This window comes from Sinocyclocheilus grahami, unplaced genomic scaffold (assembly GCF_001515645.1).
Source record: "Sinocyclocheilus grahami isolate Dianchi unplaced genomic scaffold, SAMN03320097.WGS_v1.1 scaffold54.1, whole genome shotgun sequence".
Lineage (NCBI taxonomy): Eukaryota > Metazoa > Chordata > Actinopteri > Cypriniformes > Cyprinidae > Sinocyclocheilus > Sinocyclocheilus grahami.
Genome location: NW_015505233.1, coordinates 6,223,114 through 6,237,404, shown reverse-complemented (window position 1 = coordinate 6,237,404; position 14,291 = coordinate 6,223,114). Strand labels below are relative to the sequence as shown.

At 34.3% G+C, this 14,291-nt stretch overlaps 1 protein-coding gene across 1 annotated transcript; it reads right to left on the bottom strand.

Moving 5' to 3' along the window:
- Positions 1 to 7,018: 7,018 nt before the first annotated feature.
- LOC107583659 (antimicrobial peptide NK-lysin) lies at positions 7,019 to 8,123 on the bottom strand. The gene is given in 4 exon segments (XM_071582379.1): positions 7,019 to 7,198; positions 7,286 to 7,357; positions 7,454 to 7,560; positions 8,057 to 8,123. Coding segments are annotated over 4 exon segments (408 nt in total). The 5' UTR covers positions 8,106 to 8,123.
- Positions 8,124 to 14,291: the final 6,168 nt, after the last annotated feature.

Here is a 14,291-nt window from a genome sequence, read left to right as displayed (position 1 = left end):
GGAAACAGTAGATGAAGTATCATGAATTGGTATTTGTAAGCATTGTGCTCACAGATGTGTTCAAGAATTTTCATTGCTTTGCACACTGCCTGTATTTCCTGAAAGAAACACATTTAATTAAAGATTGCGCAGGCAAAATATAGAAGAAAGAATTGTAGAAGAAAGAGTTTTAGTTCACCTTTTTAATCTCATGAAGAATCACACCCTTGATCTGATGAATTGACTTCTTGCAAACCCAACACATAATGGCATTCATCTCAGAGTTCTGAGGATAGTTCAAATGTGAGAAATGCAAGGGAAACTTTGTACAATTAACTTTTAATTTATTGCATTACATTGTGCATCAGTTTACCTCTATGTTCAGTTCATGATTAATTTTGAATTCTTCGGGAAGGTTCAGCTTTTTTCTCTCCAGCATGCTCTTCCATTGCCCCTTGTTAATGCTGCTGCACCCAACAAGAACTGAACCACAAAAAACAGATAACACTTGTGAACAGAATTTGATGAATACGATTCTAATAATTGAGTAAATGCAAATCAATGAACAAGCCATAGAAAAAAATTTGAAGATGAATTCAATTAGTTCTTCAAACTCACCTGAGCATGCGATAAGCAGTCCAAAATGAACAACAGGTGACATTTCTTCAAATCCTCTACTTAAAGACACTTAGCTAAAACACATCTGCTTTCTTCAAGAGTTAGGTTGAAGTGATACTTCTCACACTCTATATCTCTCTTGTGTTTGTCTGTGCTCCTCTTCTTCACGGTTATGAAGAACACTGAAGACAATAAATGTCTACGTAAGTGTTTTGGAGTGCTGATGTTCAAGGCACCAAAGCCACTGTGGACCAAAGTGTCAAATTATTTTCATAAGAGCTCCGGTCAGCATTTTCTACACTGACTGTCTCTTCAGTTCACCTAACCATCAGTAATATTGTACCTGAATTCTTGAATTGATTAATTGATTTTTGATGTATTGAATTAAAGCTGGTTTAGGGATATTAAATCACTAAATAACACAGTGTAAATGGCTAAATAACCATCAGTATCATTAGACTTTGCTGAAAAACTTTGTCTGTTTTTGATTAAAAACAGACATCAGTTATTTGCATCCTTTTCTCTTATAAGTGTATTTTAGATGTATTTTAAAAAACAGAATGAATCACCTGCTCATGCCGCTTTTGCATTCAAACATTTATTAGCTCATGTGTCTGCCAAAACAAACAAGAGAGCAATCTTATCTAAAGAGCTGGTACTTTGTTTGACTTGTTATAGGTTTAATCAATCTCAGAATTTGCACATTTTGTACTTAATTCAGGATAGGCGAGGGAGATAGTCTTGGGAAAAATCCTTTGAAAAAAATGTTTAAATCTTTTTGGCAAGCAATTTACATGGTGCCCAGAGAAATGGGTTGGCACGGCATATAGCATTTCTTTTCTGAGAGAGGAAACAGAGAATAAGGTGGTTTTAATAAAGTAAACTTAAATCACATCATTTACTGTGAACAGTTTCACCGAGAAAATTAATAATAGAACTGTGACCATAATATGACTAATAATAACATGATATTTCCAAACTATGGATTGGAAAATGGCATTATAAACATTATCTCCCAAATAAATATATGACTAAAATACACAAATATTGAGATTCAGGAATTAAAAATGCAAAAACAAGTAAAAATGTACCTTGTCGATCAGAGCATTTATTATGGGTAAATATTTTGTTAGTGTATTCAAAAATATACAACATTTTATGGCCATCTGAGAGATTACAATTAGATGCAAATAAATATAATAAAGGGTGGTGATCAAGAGGAATGTATTCCAAACCACACTAACCATATAGTGTACAACATTTTACTTTATAAGCACGATAAAAATTTAAAGATGACAACATATTCACAGATTTTACCTTGGAAGGATTACAAGTATCGTCCTCATTGTCATGGGAGGTGACTGCCTGTAAAGTATCATGAATGGCCTCACACTCAGCAGCAGCTGCACAAAATATAATTTCATATAATATAACTACATTATAATCGTTACATTCTGATAAAATGCAATCCTGGTTTAACATCCCACTAAAATTCTATTTTTTTTTACAATATTAAGTGCTAAAACATTTCTAATATCTTACCAAAGAGAAGCGTGAATAATCCAAAAATACAGGCCAGATACATTGTAATTCCTTTTTTGTATTTGTTTATTTCAAAGTGACAGTGCACTTTAACCTTTTTTTTGTCTTTGGTTTTGCTGATGTGAGCACAGACAAAGCTGTTAAATGTAAGTGTGAAGCAAAGTCAGTTAAACCCACATCTAACCCTGGACCAACACTCCATATGTTCTGATGATGTTATAAAAGTATTCAGATGCAGAACACTATTATAATATTAGCCTGTTTGCATTCTGAGTCAAATTCCTTGTAGTATATTGTTAAACCTAATTTGTCTGAAAACTGTAATCCTGTCTGTTTAGTGCTAAATTTCTGAGGTCAGAAACTTCAACAGTGTTCAAAATGTGTTTTACAATAGTGTTCCCTAACAGTAAATTACAGTATATGATAATACTATAATTTTACTCAGTGGTGAACTATTCTTTTAAATAACTCAACATAAACTCTAATGTTCAATACCCAAAGTGGAACTGTGTGACTGAGAATGACGAGGAAACAAAATGATCGAGTTTAAAGTGTAAAACAACTTTTTGAAGAAGAAAAAAGCCACAGAATTGTATATTTTGCATAGATTTTTTATTTATTGATGTACTGTACCCTCTTTACAAATCATTTGGTTACTATGGCATAAATTATTGGAGCTCAAACATGATCTGTTTGGTATGTCTTTACGAAATGAGAGACAACAACTTTAATGAACAAACATAATGTCTTTTATTACTGTCAACAGAAAACAACCATAATGATAAAATCACATGAAAATTATTTGATTTTTTAATGATGTAAAACACCATAATCTTACACCTTACAGAGGACCCCCCCAAACACGATCTACAGTACAATAAACATCCATCTATTAGAACATTTTAAAGGCATTTCTGATTAACTGCATTTTTTGATCTTATAATTTCTGCGGTCACATAACCTCAGCACTCTACAGGTGCCCATAATAGTACGTCCAGGAAAAAGCTGCCTCATTATTGCATTTTTGTATCCATTGGCTACAGAATAGCAGAGGGAACGAAAAAAGTAATTCCTTTTTTGTATTTGTTTATTTCAAAGTGACAGTGCACTTTAACCTTTTTTTTGTCTTTGGTTTTGCTGATGTGAGCACAGACAAAGCTGTTAAATGTAAGTGTGAAGCAAAGTCAGTTAAACCCACATCTAACCCTGGACCAACACTCCATATGTTCTGATGATGTTATAAAAGTATTCAGATGCAGAACACTATTATAATATTAGCCTGTTTGCATTCTGAGTCAAATTCCTTGTAGTATATTGTTAAACCTAATTTGTCTGAAAACTGTAATCCTGTCTGTTTAGTGCTAAATTTCTGAGGTCAGAAACTTCAACAGTGTTCAAAATGTGTTTTACAATAGTGTTCCCTAACAGTAAATTACAGTATATGATAATACTATAATTTTACTCAGTGGTGAACTATTCTTTTAAATAACTCAACATAAACTCTAATGTTCAATACCCAAAGTGGAACTGTGTGACTGAGAATGACGAGGAAACAAAATGATCGAGTTTAAAGTGTAAAACAACTTTTTGAAGAAGAAAAAAGCCACAGAATTGTATATTTTGCATAGATTTTTTATTTATTGATGTACTGTACCCTCTTTACAAATCATTTGGTTACTATGGCATAAATTATTGGAGCTCAAACATGATCTGTTTGGTATGTCTTTACGAAATGAGAGAACAACTTTTATGAACAAACATAATGTCTTTTATTACTGTCAACAGAAAACAACCATAATGATAAAATCACATGAAAATTATTTGATTTTTTAATGATGTAAAACACCATAATCTTACACCTTACAGAGGACCCCCCCAAACACGATCTACAGTACAATAAACATCCATCTATTAGAACATTTTAAAGGCATTTCTGATTAACTGCATTTTTTGATCTTATAATTTCTGCGGTCACATAACCTCAGCACTCTACAGGTGCCCATAATAGTACGTCCAGGAAAAAGCTGCCTCATTATTGCATTTTTGTATCCATTGGCTACAGAATAGCAGAGGGAACGAAAAAAACATATCCATTTACTGCATGTTTTATCGATTTCCTGAAAAGCTGAAATAAAAACAGTAGACTCAACAGGGCATTCAAAGGGCTCATTTTAGGAAATATTAAGTCAATGAAAAAAATGTATACGCACACTCAAAATACAAATACACATGGCGATGGATTGATATCAACTAACACTTAAATATTTTCCCCCAAAGAATGAAAAACAGCTTTGTTAATATAAAATGAGCTGGTAACAGTCAATGTAAATGTATCCCTTCAACAGCCATTGTCACAGTTGTTACTAACATAACTTTATCTTCAAACATGTGCCTCTTGGACTGCCAGGGAAGAGCTTGTGCAGTATGATGTCTCGATATCTCACTGCACGCTGAAGGCAGATCTTTCGAAAAGCCTCTATGAATTTGTAACAGACATGATTTATCTTCTGTAAAAGAGCAGGAAAAATTAACAGAATAAAACTTTAGGATTCAGAATTCAGAAATTAAGAAAACAGACTCTGTTGAGTGAATACATTCACATTGATGTTACTACTTCTCACTATTATCTTATAAAACTCATTTGCTGTAATGCTTAAAGTGGCTAAACACAAACTTTACATCAGATTAAGATATGACTTTTGAGCTTTTTCTCAATTATTGTAAAGTAAGGTTTTTATTGTTGTGAATCGTTATTCTGACTCATCATTATAACTGTGTAAATGTCATGATGATCCTGCTTTATATTATAATAAACTGTCATTAGAGCCATTAGAAACATTAGTAGTTAGACAACTGAATGTTACCTGTGTCATCTTTTGATAGATCGCTGCCTTAGCCCGTTTTATAGCCTCTTGGCAGACACAACAGAAGATGATGTTCGGCCGAACTTTCTGAATGTGAGGCATGGGGAATGAGGTCAAAAAATCAGAAAAATGATATTCAGTGATTTGAACGACATCTTGTGAGTTTTATGCTAAATGGCCATATTAATGAATGAGTAAAATGGCACAGTGCTGTACATACCGGTAGGTCATTTCCATAGCCGTCCATCAAACTGTCTAAGCTTTCAGAATGTGAAGGTATCTCTGGATCCCACCAAACAGAAAGAGCTTCATTTTCACTCTTTGCTAGGGCTTTTCAAGAAATGCACATTTGAATTCACACCAACTGAATGTTGATAAAGTTCTCATGACGACACAGTATATAAATCAAAGACTTTACACAGACCTAATATTTTTAGGAATATTGCAATTGTATCTTACCTGAGCAAGAGATCAGAAAAAGAAAATATACGATTGGTAACATGGTTTCAGATACTTTTAAAATCATCAGGTACTGATTCTTTCTCACTTTCCTATTTGCTTTCTTTAACTCACCAGCCTCTCTCTCTCTCTCTCTCTCTCTCTCTCTCTCTCTCTCTCTCTCTCTCTATCGCCTTCTCTAAGAAAAGCCACAAGAACAGCCTGAGCAGTGTCAAAGAGCTAAGTAAAACAGTGTGACACTGTTGTAACAGAGTACGTCTTATGAAAGTTCATGAAATGATGCCTTTGAAGTCACTGTAATGTGATGACAATCCTTGCTTGTGTGACAGTGTTTAGGTCTATATCATAAAGAGAACACAAGAAAACCTGCACTTAAAATATGCACTTTTTATGTCTGAAAATTAGTTAGCTGTTCTTTTCACCTGGAAAGTTAAACTGCTTACTCATGTCCTGTAAGGGGCTGACAAAAAAGTTAAGCAATCCCACAACACCACAGTGCTAAACGGCTGCTTTTTTGTTGCTCTGTTAGACAGGCATTTGTCTTTTCTTTTAGAATAACTGTATTTACTGTTTTTCTTTTAGCAAGCAATTAACAAAAGAAAAATGCAGCAGAAGCAACGAGTCCAATGGACAAAACAATACAAGAAGTGCATCCACTGCAGTAACATATAAAACAGTAGATTAATCTTTTTTAAATTTTAAATTCTAAAAGGTCTATCAATCATTAACTGTTACACTACAGCTACAAAGAGCTGCTAACTTAACTCCTGTAACAGTTCTTCTAGTGGAAAGTTGCTGATAAGCGATAAACTCAATGAGAGCAAATAATTTTCCCTTTGGTGTGCAGTTGTGGTGGAAGTGACTAATGATTTATCATGTAGTTCCTAAACATTTGGTGACTTAGGATGAATGTTTAGGTTTCTTTCAGGTCCATTTGTATTACCATTATGTTCAGTTGGATACATTTAAGTTTTGATTTGTCTAATCAATACTTTTTTCCTGTTGATTACGAAGTTAGATTATTATTATTTTCTAATTATTTATCTTTTTAACCTGGCGAAATTTTTAGCGTCAGTAAATGAAATATATTTAAAGAAATGACTCTCCACATCATTGCTTTACCATCTGTCTAGAATTTGTTAATCTTTTTTAATCATTTTATAAGACTGGAATTCTGCATATTTTTCAACATGTTTTTATCATAGCATATATTTCCTGAATGTACATGTAGTGAACTGGTGGTGGAACTGAATTGATTTTCTCTCGTTCAGTATTTAATGAATGTGTTCACTGTATCAGTTGCATATGCTAAAACACCCTATTTTAACACACACACACACACACACACACACACACACACACACACAGTTATAAATGTAAAAAAAACTGGTTTGATATTTGCTCCCAAAATCACCTGTAGAGGACACTCTTGGTTATCCCAAGAAAATTGAAAACAAACTCACTAGAACTGATTATTATTGAGCTTTAATTTTATTGTCATGTGTAACAAATTATAACATAAATGACAATGCAATTCTACGCTTGAAGCATTCATATTACTGTATTGTTTGCATGTCCATCTGTTTGCACAGTTTTAATTTTATACAGATGGTCCCTGCCTTGTCTCCAGAGAGCAGATCAATGACCAGTTTATTTTTATATTTCTGTAAAAAACTTTTACAACCACTTATTCTTATTTTTTCACAAATTCTATCAAGCTGCCGATTAATCTCATCCTATGAAAAGATGAGAACAAATCAAGAACAAGGGAAAACATTTAACTTATAGTATGCTTAACATATGTTCAAATATGTTTTACAAACCTTAGAAGCTGTTTTTCCAATAAATTATATCACTTTTCTAAGGATGGTCTTACAAACCCTACAATATATAAACTGAGTGAGAGATAAAGATAAAGAGAAATATTGATCATGGAAAGAAATTTGTATTTTGCATTTTTCCTCTGCGTAAGTGAATACACTTTATTTAACCTGTTTGTTCTCCGTTGCTTTGTCATGATAACTGAACTCCATCTCCCTCACAGGATTCGGATGGTCAAAGTGCTGCTGAGACATTCCCATCTGAACATCTGAAATGCCTGAACATCAGAATATGTTAAAACTTTGGTACATAAAGGGAAGTATGACAATTACATTCATATTAGGGAAGAGAAGAATTTTATAGGAATTGACTAGATTAATTTTATAGGAATTGACATGGCAACAATTCAGTTTATTTGCATTTGCTTATGTTGTATAATACAATGTACATTGTTTGTAATTGTTGTCTAAATATGAAAAGTTTATGTAAACTGATATTAAATAAAAATGAAATAACAACAACATTTAAAAGAACTGTGGGTAAATACCACATTTAAAAATTATTAATGATGAAAAAAATCTCTTTTAGCAGTTACTCAAGTGAAAAGTTCATTAAAAACTTGATTATAAAGTTTACCCTCATTAATTTTAATTTAAAAAAAAAATCTGACTAGTATGGTGGAGATCTTCAGGTTTTTTTAACATTTGGAATTCTGGGTTTTAATTTGTTACAAGGTCTTAATTTTACACTCCAAATACAAGAGTGAATCTCACCTGAACAGAACAGTTGGGACGCCAGAAGAAAAATAAGTGATTTTGTCATCTCTGTGTCAGTCTTCAATGATCAATATAGACAACTGCCTGCTGTTATGCCTGAATACTATATTTATATGGTAAATAAGCGAAGTTTAGGAGGTTCCGACAAAGTGCTCCACATGACTCTGGGGGGTTAATAAAAGCCTTCTAAAGTGAATCGATGCATTTGTGTAAGAAAAATACATATTTAAAACTTTATAAACCATAATCTCTAGCTTCCGCTAACTGTCGTTCGCACATTCCAGCGGATGATGTAGGATAGAAACAAGTAACACATTGCATTAAACATTACATTTTTAAGTAGAAAGACTGAAATAGTATTTTCTTTTCAAAACTGACTACTATAATTGTTATTTACAAACATTCTCTTTTCATATCACATATAATCATAGGCGGAGGGTGAACCAACTCCAGGATAAGGCTAAAAGCAGCCAAATCTATTAACTACAAACATCATAAACCTGTCTTTTTAGGCAAGAACCAGACATGGGTGTCATGTAGGCTAATAAAATATGTTTAATGGGAGTGAATTTGTATTTAATGTGATTACAATTTAATTAAAACATTATAAATTGATAATTATATAACGTATCCTTCCCACAGTTATTCAAATGGCGAATAAATTATGTACAGAAATTACATTATCACTAACTTTGATCTACCGCACTCTCAAAAAAACAAAACTATCGTTATAATCACTGAAGCTGTCTACACTGCGAAATTAATCCCTTACTTACATTGTACGTACATCTGCGGTTTGTTGTTTTTGATGAGAGAATTCGCAGAATTCAGTCAGTGATCGCAAAACTTGCAAAACTCAACAAAGCTGATGAGTTTCATCGATGACTGATCTGAACGCCTCTGATTGGCCATTGCATTCCTGGCTAAGCCTTGCCCAGCCTTACACACGCTCCGCCTATGCATATAATTCACTTAATTCAGTTACCAAATAAACATTAAAATGGCATTGCAGTTGTTAAACTCTCTTAATCAAATATTATGATAGTGACCAGTGCTTGAAGTGGAAAAAAAGAAGTGCAGGTACCCCCCCCACCCCCTCACAAAATTTAATTCATTAATTACTTTTCATAATTCCCAATGTATGTATATAATAACGAAAGAAAGAAAGAAAGTTGTCAAGAGCATTTTAAATATAAATAAGCACCAGTTAAGCTGCGATACCAAACCGGACCACTAAACCTGTTGCCTAAACCTGACTGATACGGATCCATTCAGAATCACTAAACCACTGTCCAGCGCATAATCTAAAACACCTTCAGCCGGCATTCACTATAAAACACTCGTGCTTTATGCCAAATACACGCTGAAAAGAATAATTTACTGCCATCTGGACACAAGTCACTATTCTCTCCGCCATCTCTGATGAAATTGTCACTGTTTTCTTTGCATTAGCGCTGTATAAACTTATTACTTATTACTAATGCATTCCCTTACTGGAATCTTGAACTTTCCATAAATTTACCGGTTTCAAATAACCTCCTGGGTAGTGTGCTTTATAGTGTAATTTCTAATCACCCAGACACTGATGCTTTGACTCAGTACAGGTGTTGTGCCCAATTCTGACTCCCGACAGATTATTACCCCCATAGTATTGGTAGGTTAAGGAGTAGGTGTGGGGGAGGGGTTAGGATTAGGGAATCAGGTAGTGCCTTCAACGAGGGGGGTCATAATTTGGCAGGGGGACGAAAATGGGCATAACTGCGTACCGGCCCACTTCAAGCACTGATAGAGACGAATATGACTAATCTGTAAGTCTTTCTTCTCACTATTCCACATTCCATTGCTAATTAAATTAAATTAGTATGCATGCATGATTTAAAGTCATTTAGTTCTGTATCCATTGAACAGACACTTGTTACCATATTTTGTCTATGCTTTCAAAGGCAAGATGTTATATACAAACTCGTGTGGCTCCTAAACACTAGGAAACATTAGTTTATGTATGTTAATATTCTCCTCAAAGCATGAATAATATGTAATCTGCACATAAACAAAGCAAAATTACTTTTATATTAGTGCATTCTCTCCCTAGAAACCCAAAATACTGCCTTGGGGGATTTTAATCATGTTTTGATCTCTGTCACCATCCATTTTTTTTTCTTGGTTTGTCGACAATTGGACCAAAGATGCCCTGGAGAATTTATATTCCAGTGTCAAGAAAGAACAGCATAAAGGTGGAACTTGCACAGTGCGTGTAAACCTGGCATTGTTTTGAACAGCACCGGCGATCCCATGGAGACGTTCTACCAGTCTGTAGTGAGCACTGTGTGTTAGCTGGATGAACAAAAACAGCTCAGACCTTTCCAGGCATCTGCTCAAACTAATTAAGGAGGCCAACTCTATTACCAGATGCACTTCAGACTCGCTGACGGCAGTGACACAGAACAGGACGATGGCAAAACTGGAGTCAGTGATTAACAATGTCTGCACGCAGCTCATTTAGCCAATTCCACCTGCAGCCGTCAGCGCCTACTTTTGTACTGATTGGTGTAATGATGCTGAACATGATTTTATCGAACAGAAATTCTGCTCTGGTAGCCTACTATCTTATTCACTCATATGTTAAACAGGCATTATTTTTTATTACACAACTCTATTAGTAGTAGTGCCTATTAGTATTAGAATAGTATTACTGTACTATATTTTGATCAGTCACAGCATTCACTTATTAGTTGTGGTAAAAATTACCTCAGAGAATTCCAGTATTAATATTATTGTAAAATTGTTGCGTTTGTCTTGTTGCTAGGCCAATTATTTTGTATATTGTAATGTAACAATTTGTTTTTAGCGTAGCTTTAAGATAATATAGGTATTTTAAATCAATGTTTCATATCTAGTTGTCTATTAAATGTGATGTAGACTTATTTTAATTGTTTGAAACCTACCTGCAAAGCTACAGTACTGTTAAAAGTTTTAGGCACTTGTGTAAAAATGCTGTAAAATGAGGATGCTGTCAAAAATATTGTCATAAATAGATTTTCTTTATCAATTAACTTCTATTAACTAAATTAAATCAACATTTGGTTTGACAATTCTTTGCGTTTAAAGCAGCTTTTGCCCTAGGTGCATAGTTTTTTTCAGGTAGATTTGCAGGTAGGTTTCTTAAAGCATCTTGGAGATGTTGCCACAGTTCTTCTGGATTTAGTCTGTCTCAGTTTATTCTGTTTCTTCATGTCTCTCCAGACAGACTGGATGATGATGAGATCAGATCTCTGTGTGGAGCACTGGCTGTTGTCAGACTCCTTGTGCAAACAAAAATCTCACTGGATTATTACAATTAATGCCAAAATGAATGTTTGGGGATGCAAACTGATATTTCCTACTGACACACTACAGCAAAAGATAGAAATAACTGACTTAAAACCATTTTTAGCTGGTGAAAATACTAGTGCTCTAATAATTTTGGCCACCACTGTACATCTTGAATGGCTTGTGGGTGAGCACATTTTCAGCATACATTTATTTTTGGTTGAACAATTCCTTAAATACACAAAAGCTCAGGACAATAAATAGATCAATAAATAAACTTTAATTCTGTACATAAAGTATATACACAGCAATATCATGATGCTGTACAATAAGTCAGCTTCATTGAGCTCGAATTAAAATATCAAAAGACCAGACAAGATGAGTTAAATTATATGAGACATCTTATAAAAAGACAGATTATGTATCATATAAAAACAAAACATGATGCCTATTCTTCCACGACTAGACTCAAATAAATAATAATAATAATAATAAGAAGAAGAATAAAACATTAATTAAAAAAATCTTTACTGTAATAATTTTCTTTAGTCATGGTGTAGCAATACATAACTCTGCTTTATTTAGTTTCATTTAGCAAAATGTTTCTTTTTCTAAAATAAAATGTCTTAATAATAAAAGATCATTAGAACACATGACATGTAGCACATACAGTGCTGCTTGAAATTTTGTGAACCCATTGCAGACTAGTTAAAATTTAAATTAGAGTACTTTTAACAAAATAAGAGAGCTGACCTCTGTCATTGCCAACAAAGGGTATATAACGAAGTATTGAGATGAAATTTTGTTATTGACCAAATACTTATTTTCCACCATAATTTGCAAATAAATTCTGTAAAAATCCTACAATGTGATTTTCTGGATTTTTTTTCTAATTTTGTCTCTCATAGTTGAGGTATACCTATGATGAAAATTACAGGCCTCTCTCATCTTTTTAAGTGGGAGAACTTGCACAATTGGTGGCTGACTAAATACTTTTTTCCCCCACTGTATCTACATCACCCCAAATGTTCACACAAAGAAAGAAGGCGTAACTTTTATTCTCGCTGTAGTATTGTTGCCGCCGCCGCCATGTCGTGGAGACGCTGTGAGTTTCGTTGTAAAAGCAAAACTACTTTGTTTGGCCTTCCAAAAGAGGACACTACTAGAAATCAGTGGTTAAGTTGAATTTACAACACTGTTCCGGAACAGTCCAACCCAAATATTCAGATGTGTGCAGCGCATTTTACGGAGGACGAGGACTGTTTCCTGGGAGAGTTGCATACAATGCCGGTGTCTGTTTTGATAAAGTGGGGCAATTCCAACTTTGCAAGGACAGTCTGGCACTTCTGACTCACAGCCTGTAAGTACGTTTTCATATTTAAAGAATTTGCCACTGATGATTCAAACTGGAGTTTTGAGCAGTGTAGAGTAGCGCTTGTTGTTTGTCGTTTCTCCGATCACAAATGCAGGCGATACGCAATGCGTAAAAAGACAGTATAAGTCATTATAATCAGTAATTATGTCCCCACTGGATGCAACAAATGCCTCGTTTATCATGGGTTTTATTGTTTTTGTCTCGTCGCGCCAGGACGGGGCATCACAGTATGGTAAGGGGTGTAAGATGTCCGTCACACGCTGGAGGTATTCGGCCAATCACAGCACACTGGATAGCTGGCCAATCAGAGCACACCTCGCTTTTCAGACCGATGAGCTTTGTAAAAATCGACGCGTTTCAGAAAGGCGTGGCATAGAGGAGCAACAATAATGTACATTATGTGGAAAATAATGTGTTTTTTTAACCTTAAACCGCATAAACACATTGCATTACACCAAATACACAAAATAATGTTCTTTTTAGCAACGTCATATGACCCCTTTAATACTGTGTGTGGTCACCTGGATGATCCACGCCTGTTTTTTGTTTTGTGAGGGTTGTTCATGAGTCCCTTGTTTGTTCTGAACAGTTCATCTGAGCACTGTTCCTCAGAAAAATCCTCCAGCTCCTGCAGATTCTTCAGTTTTCCAACATCTTTTGCATATTTGAACCCTTTCTAGCAGTGACTGTATGATTTTGAGATCCATCTTTTCACACTGAGGACAATTGAGGGACTCAAACACAACTATTAAAAAAAGGTTCAAACATTCACTGATTCTGCAGAAGGAAACACGATGCATTAAGAACAGGACGAAGATGTCCAAATTTTTATTTTGTAGAAATATAATTTTTTTCCATTTAGTACTGCCCTTTGGAAGCAGCAGAAGATACTTGCATGTTTCCCGGAAAACAAATTAAGTACAATTTACCTTGATCTTCAAATTCTCTTAATGCATCGTGTTTCCTTCTGCAGAGATAAATGAATGAAGCTTCTGGAGCTGGAGGATTTTTCTGAAGAACAGTGCTCAGTTTAACTGTTCAGAACAAACAAGGGACTCATGAACAACCATCACAAAACAGAAAACAGTCGTGGATCATTCAGGTGACCACACACAGTATTAAGAACCAAGGGTTCCCAAACTTTTGAATGGGGTTATTTTAATAATTTCAGCTATTTTTTTTGTCTTGTGGACTAAATGTAAACATCTTTTATGTTAATATCTTACTCAGGACAGTACTAAATAAAAAATAACATGCATTTTTATGATCTCTCTTATTTTGTTAAAATGACTCACATTTTCACAGATTCTGCAAGGGGTTCACAAACTTTCAAGCAGCACTGTATATGTTTGAGAGACATCTGAACACACTAGGACATTAAAGATAAAAAAGATCTGTTTGCTGAAACCCTTGTCCACATGCTTTTATCATAGCCCAGAGATTGTTTTTGATCAAGGAATGTGTATGTTCTGCTTTGAATTAGAAGTAACATCTGAAAACACTTAGAATCCTGACACAGCTGAGATCTGATCATTCCTGCTCGGTTCT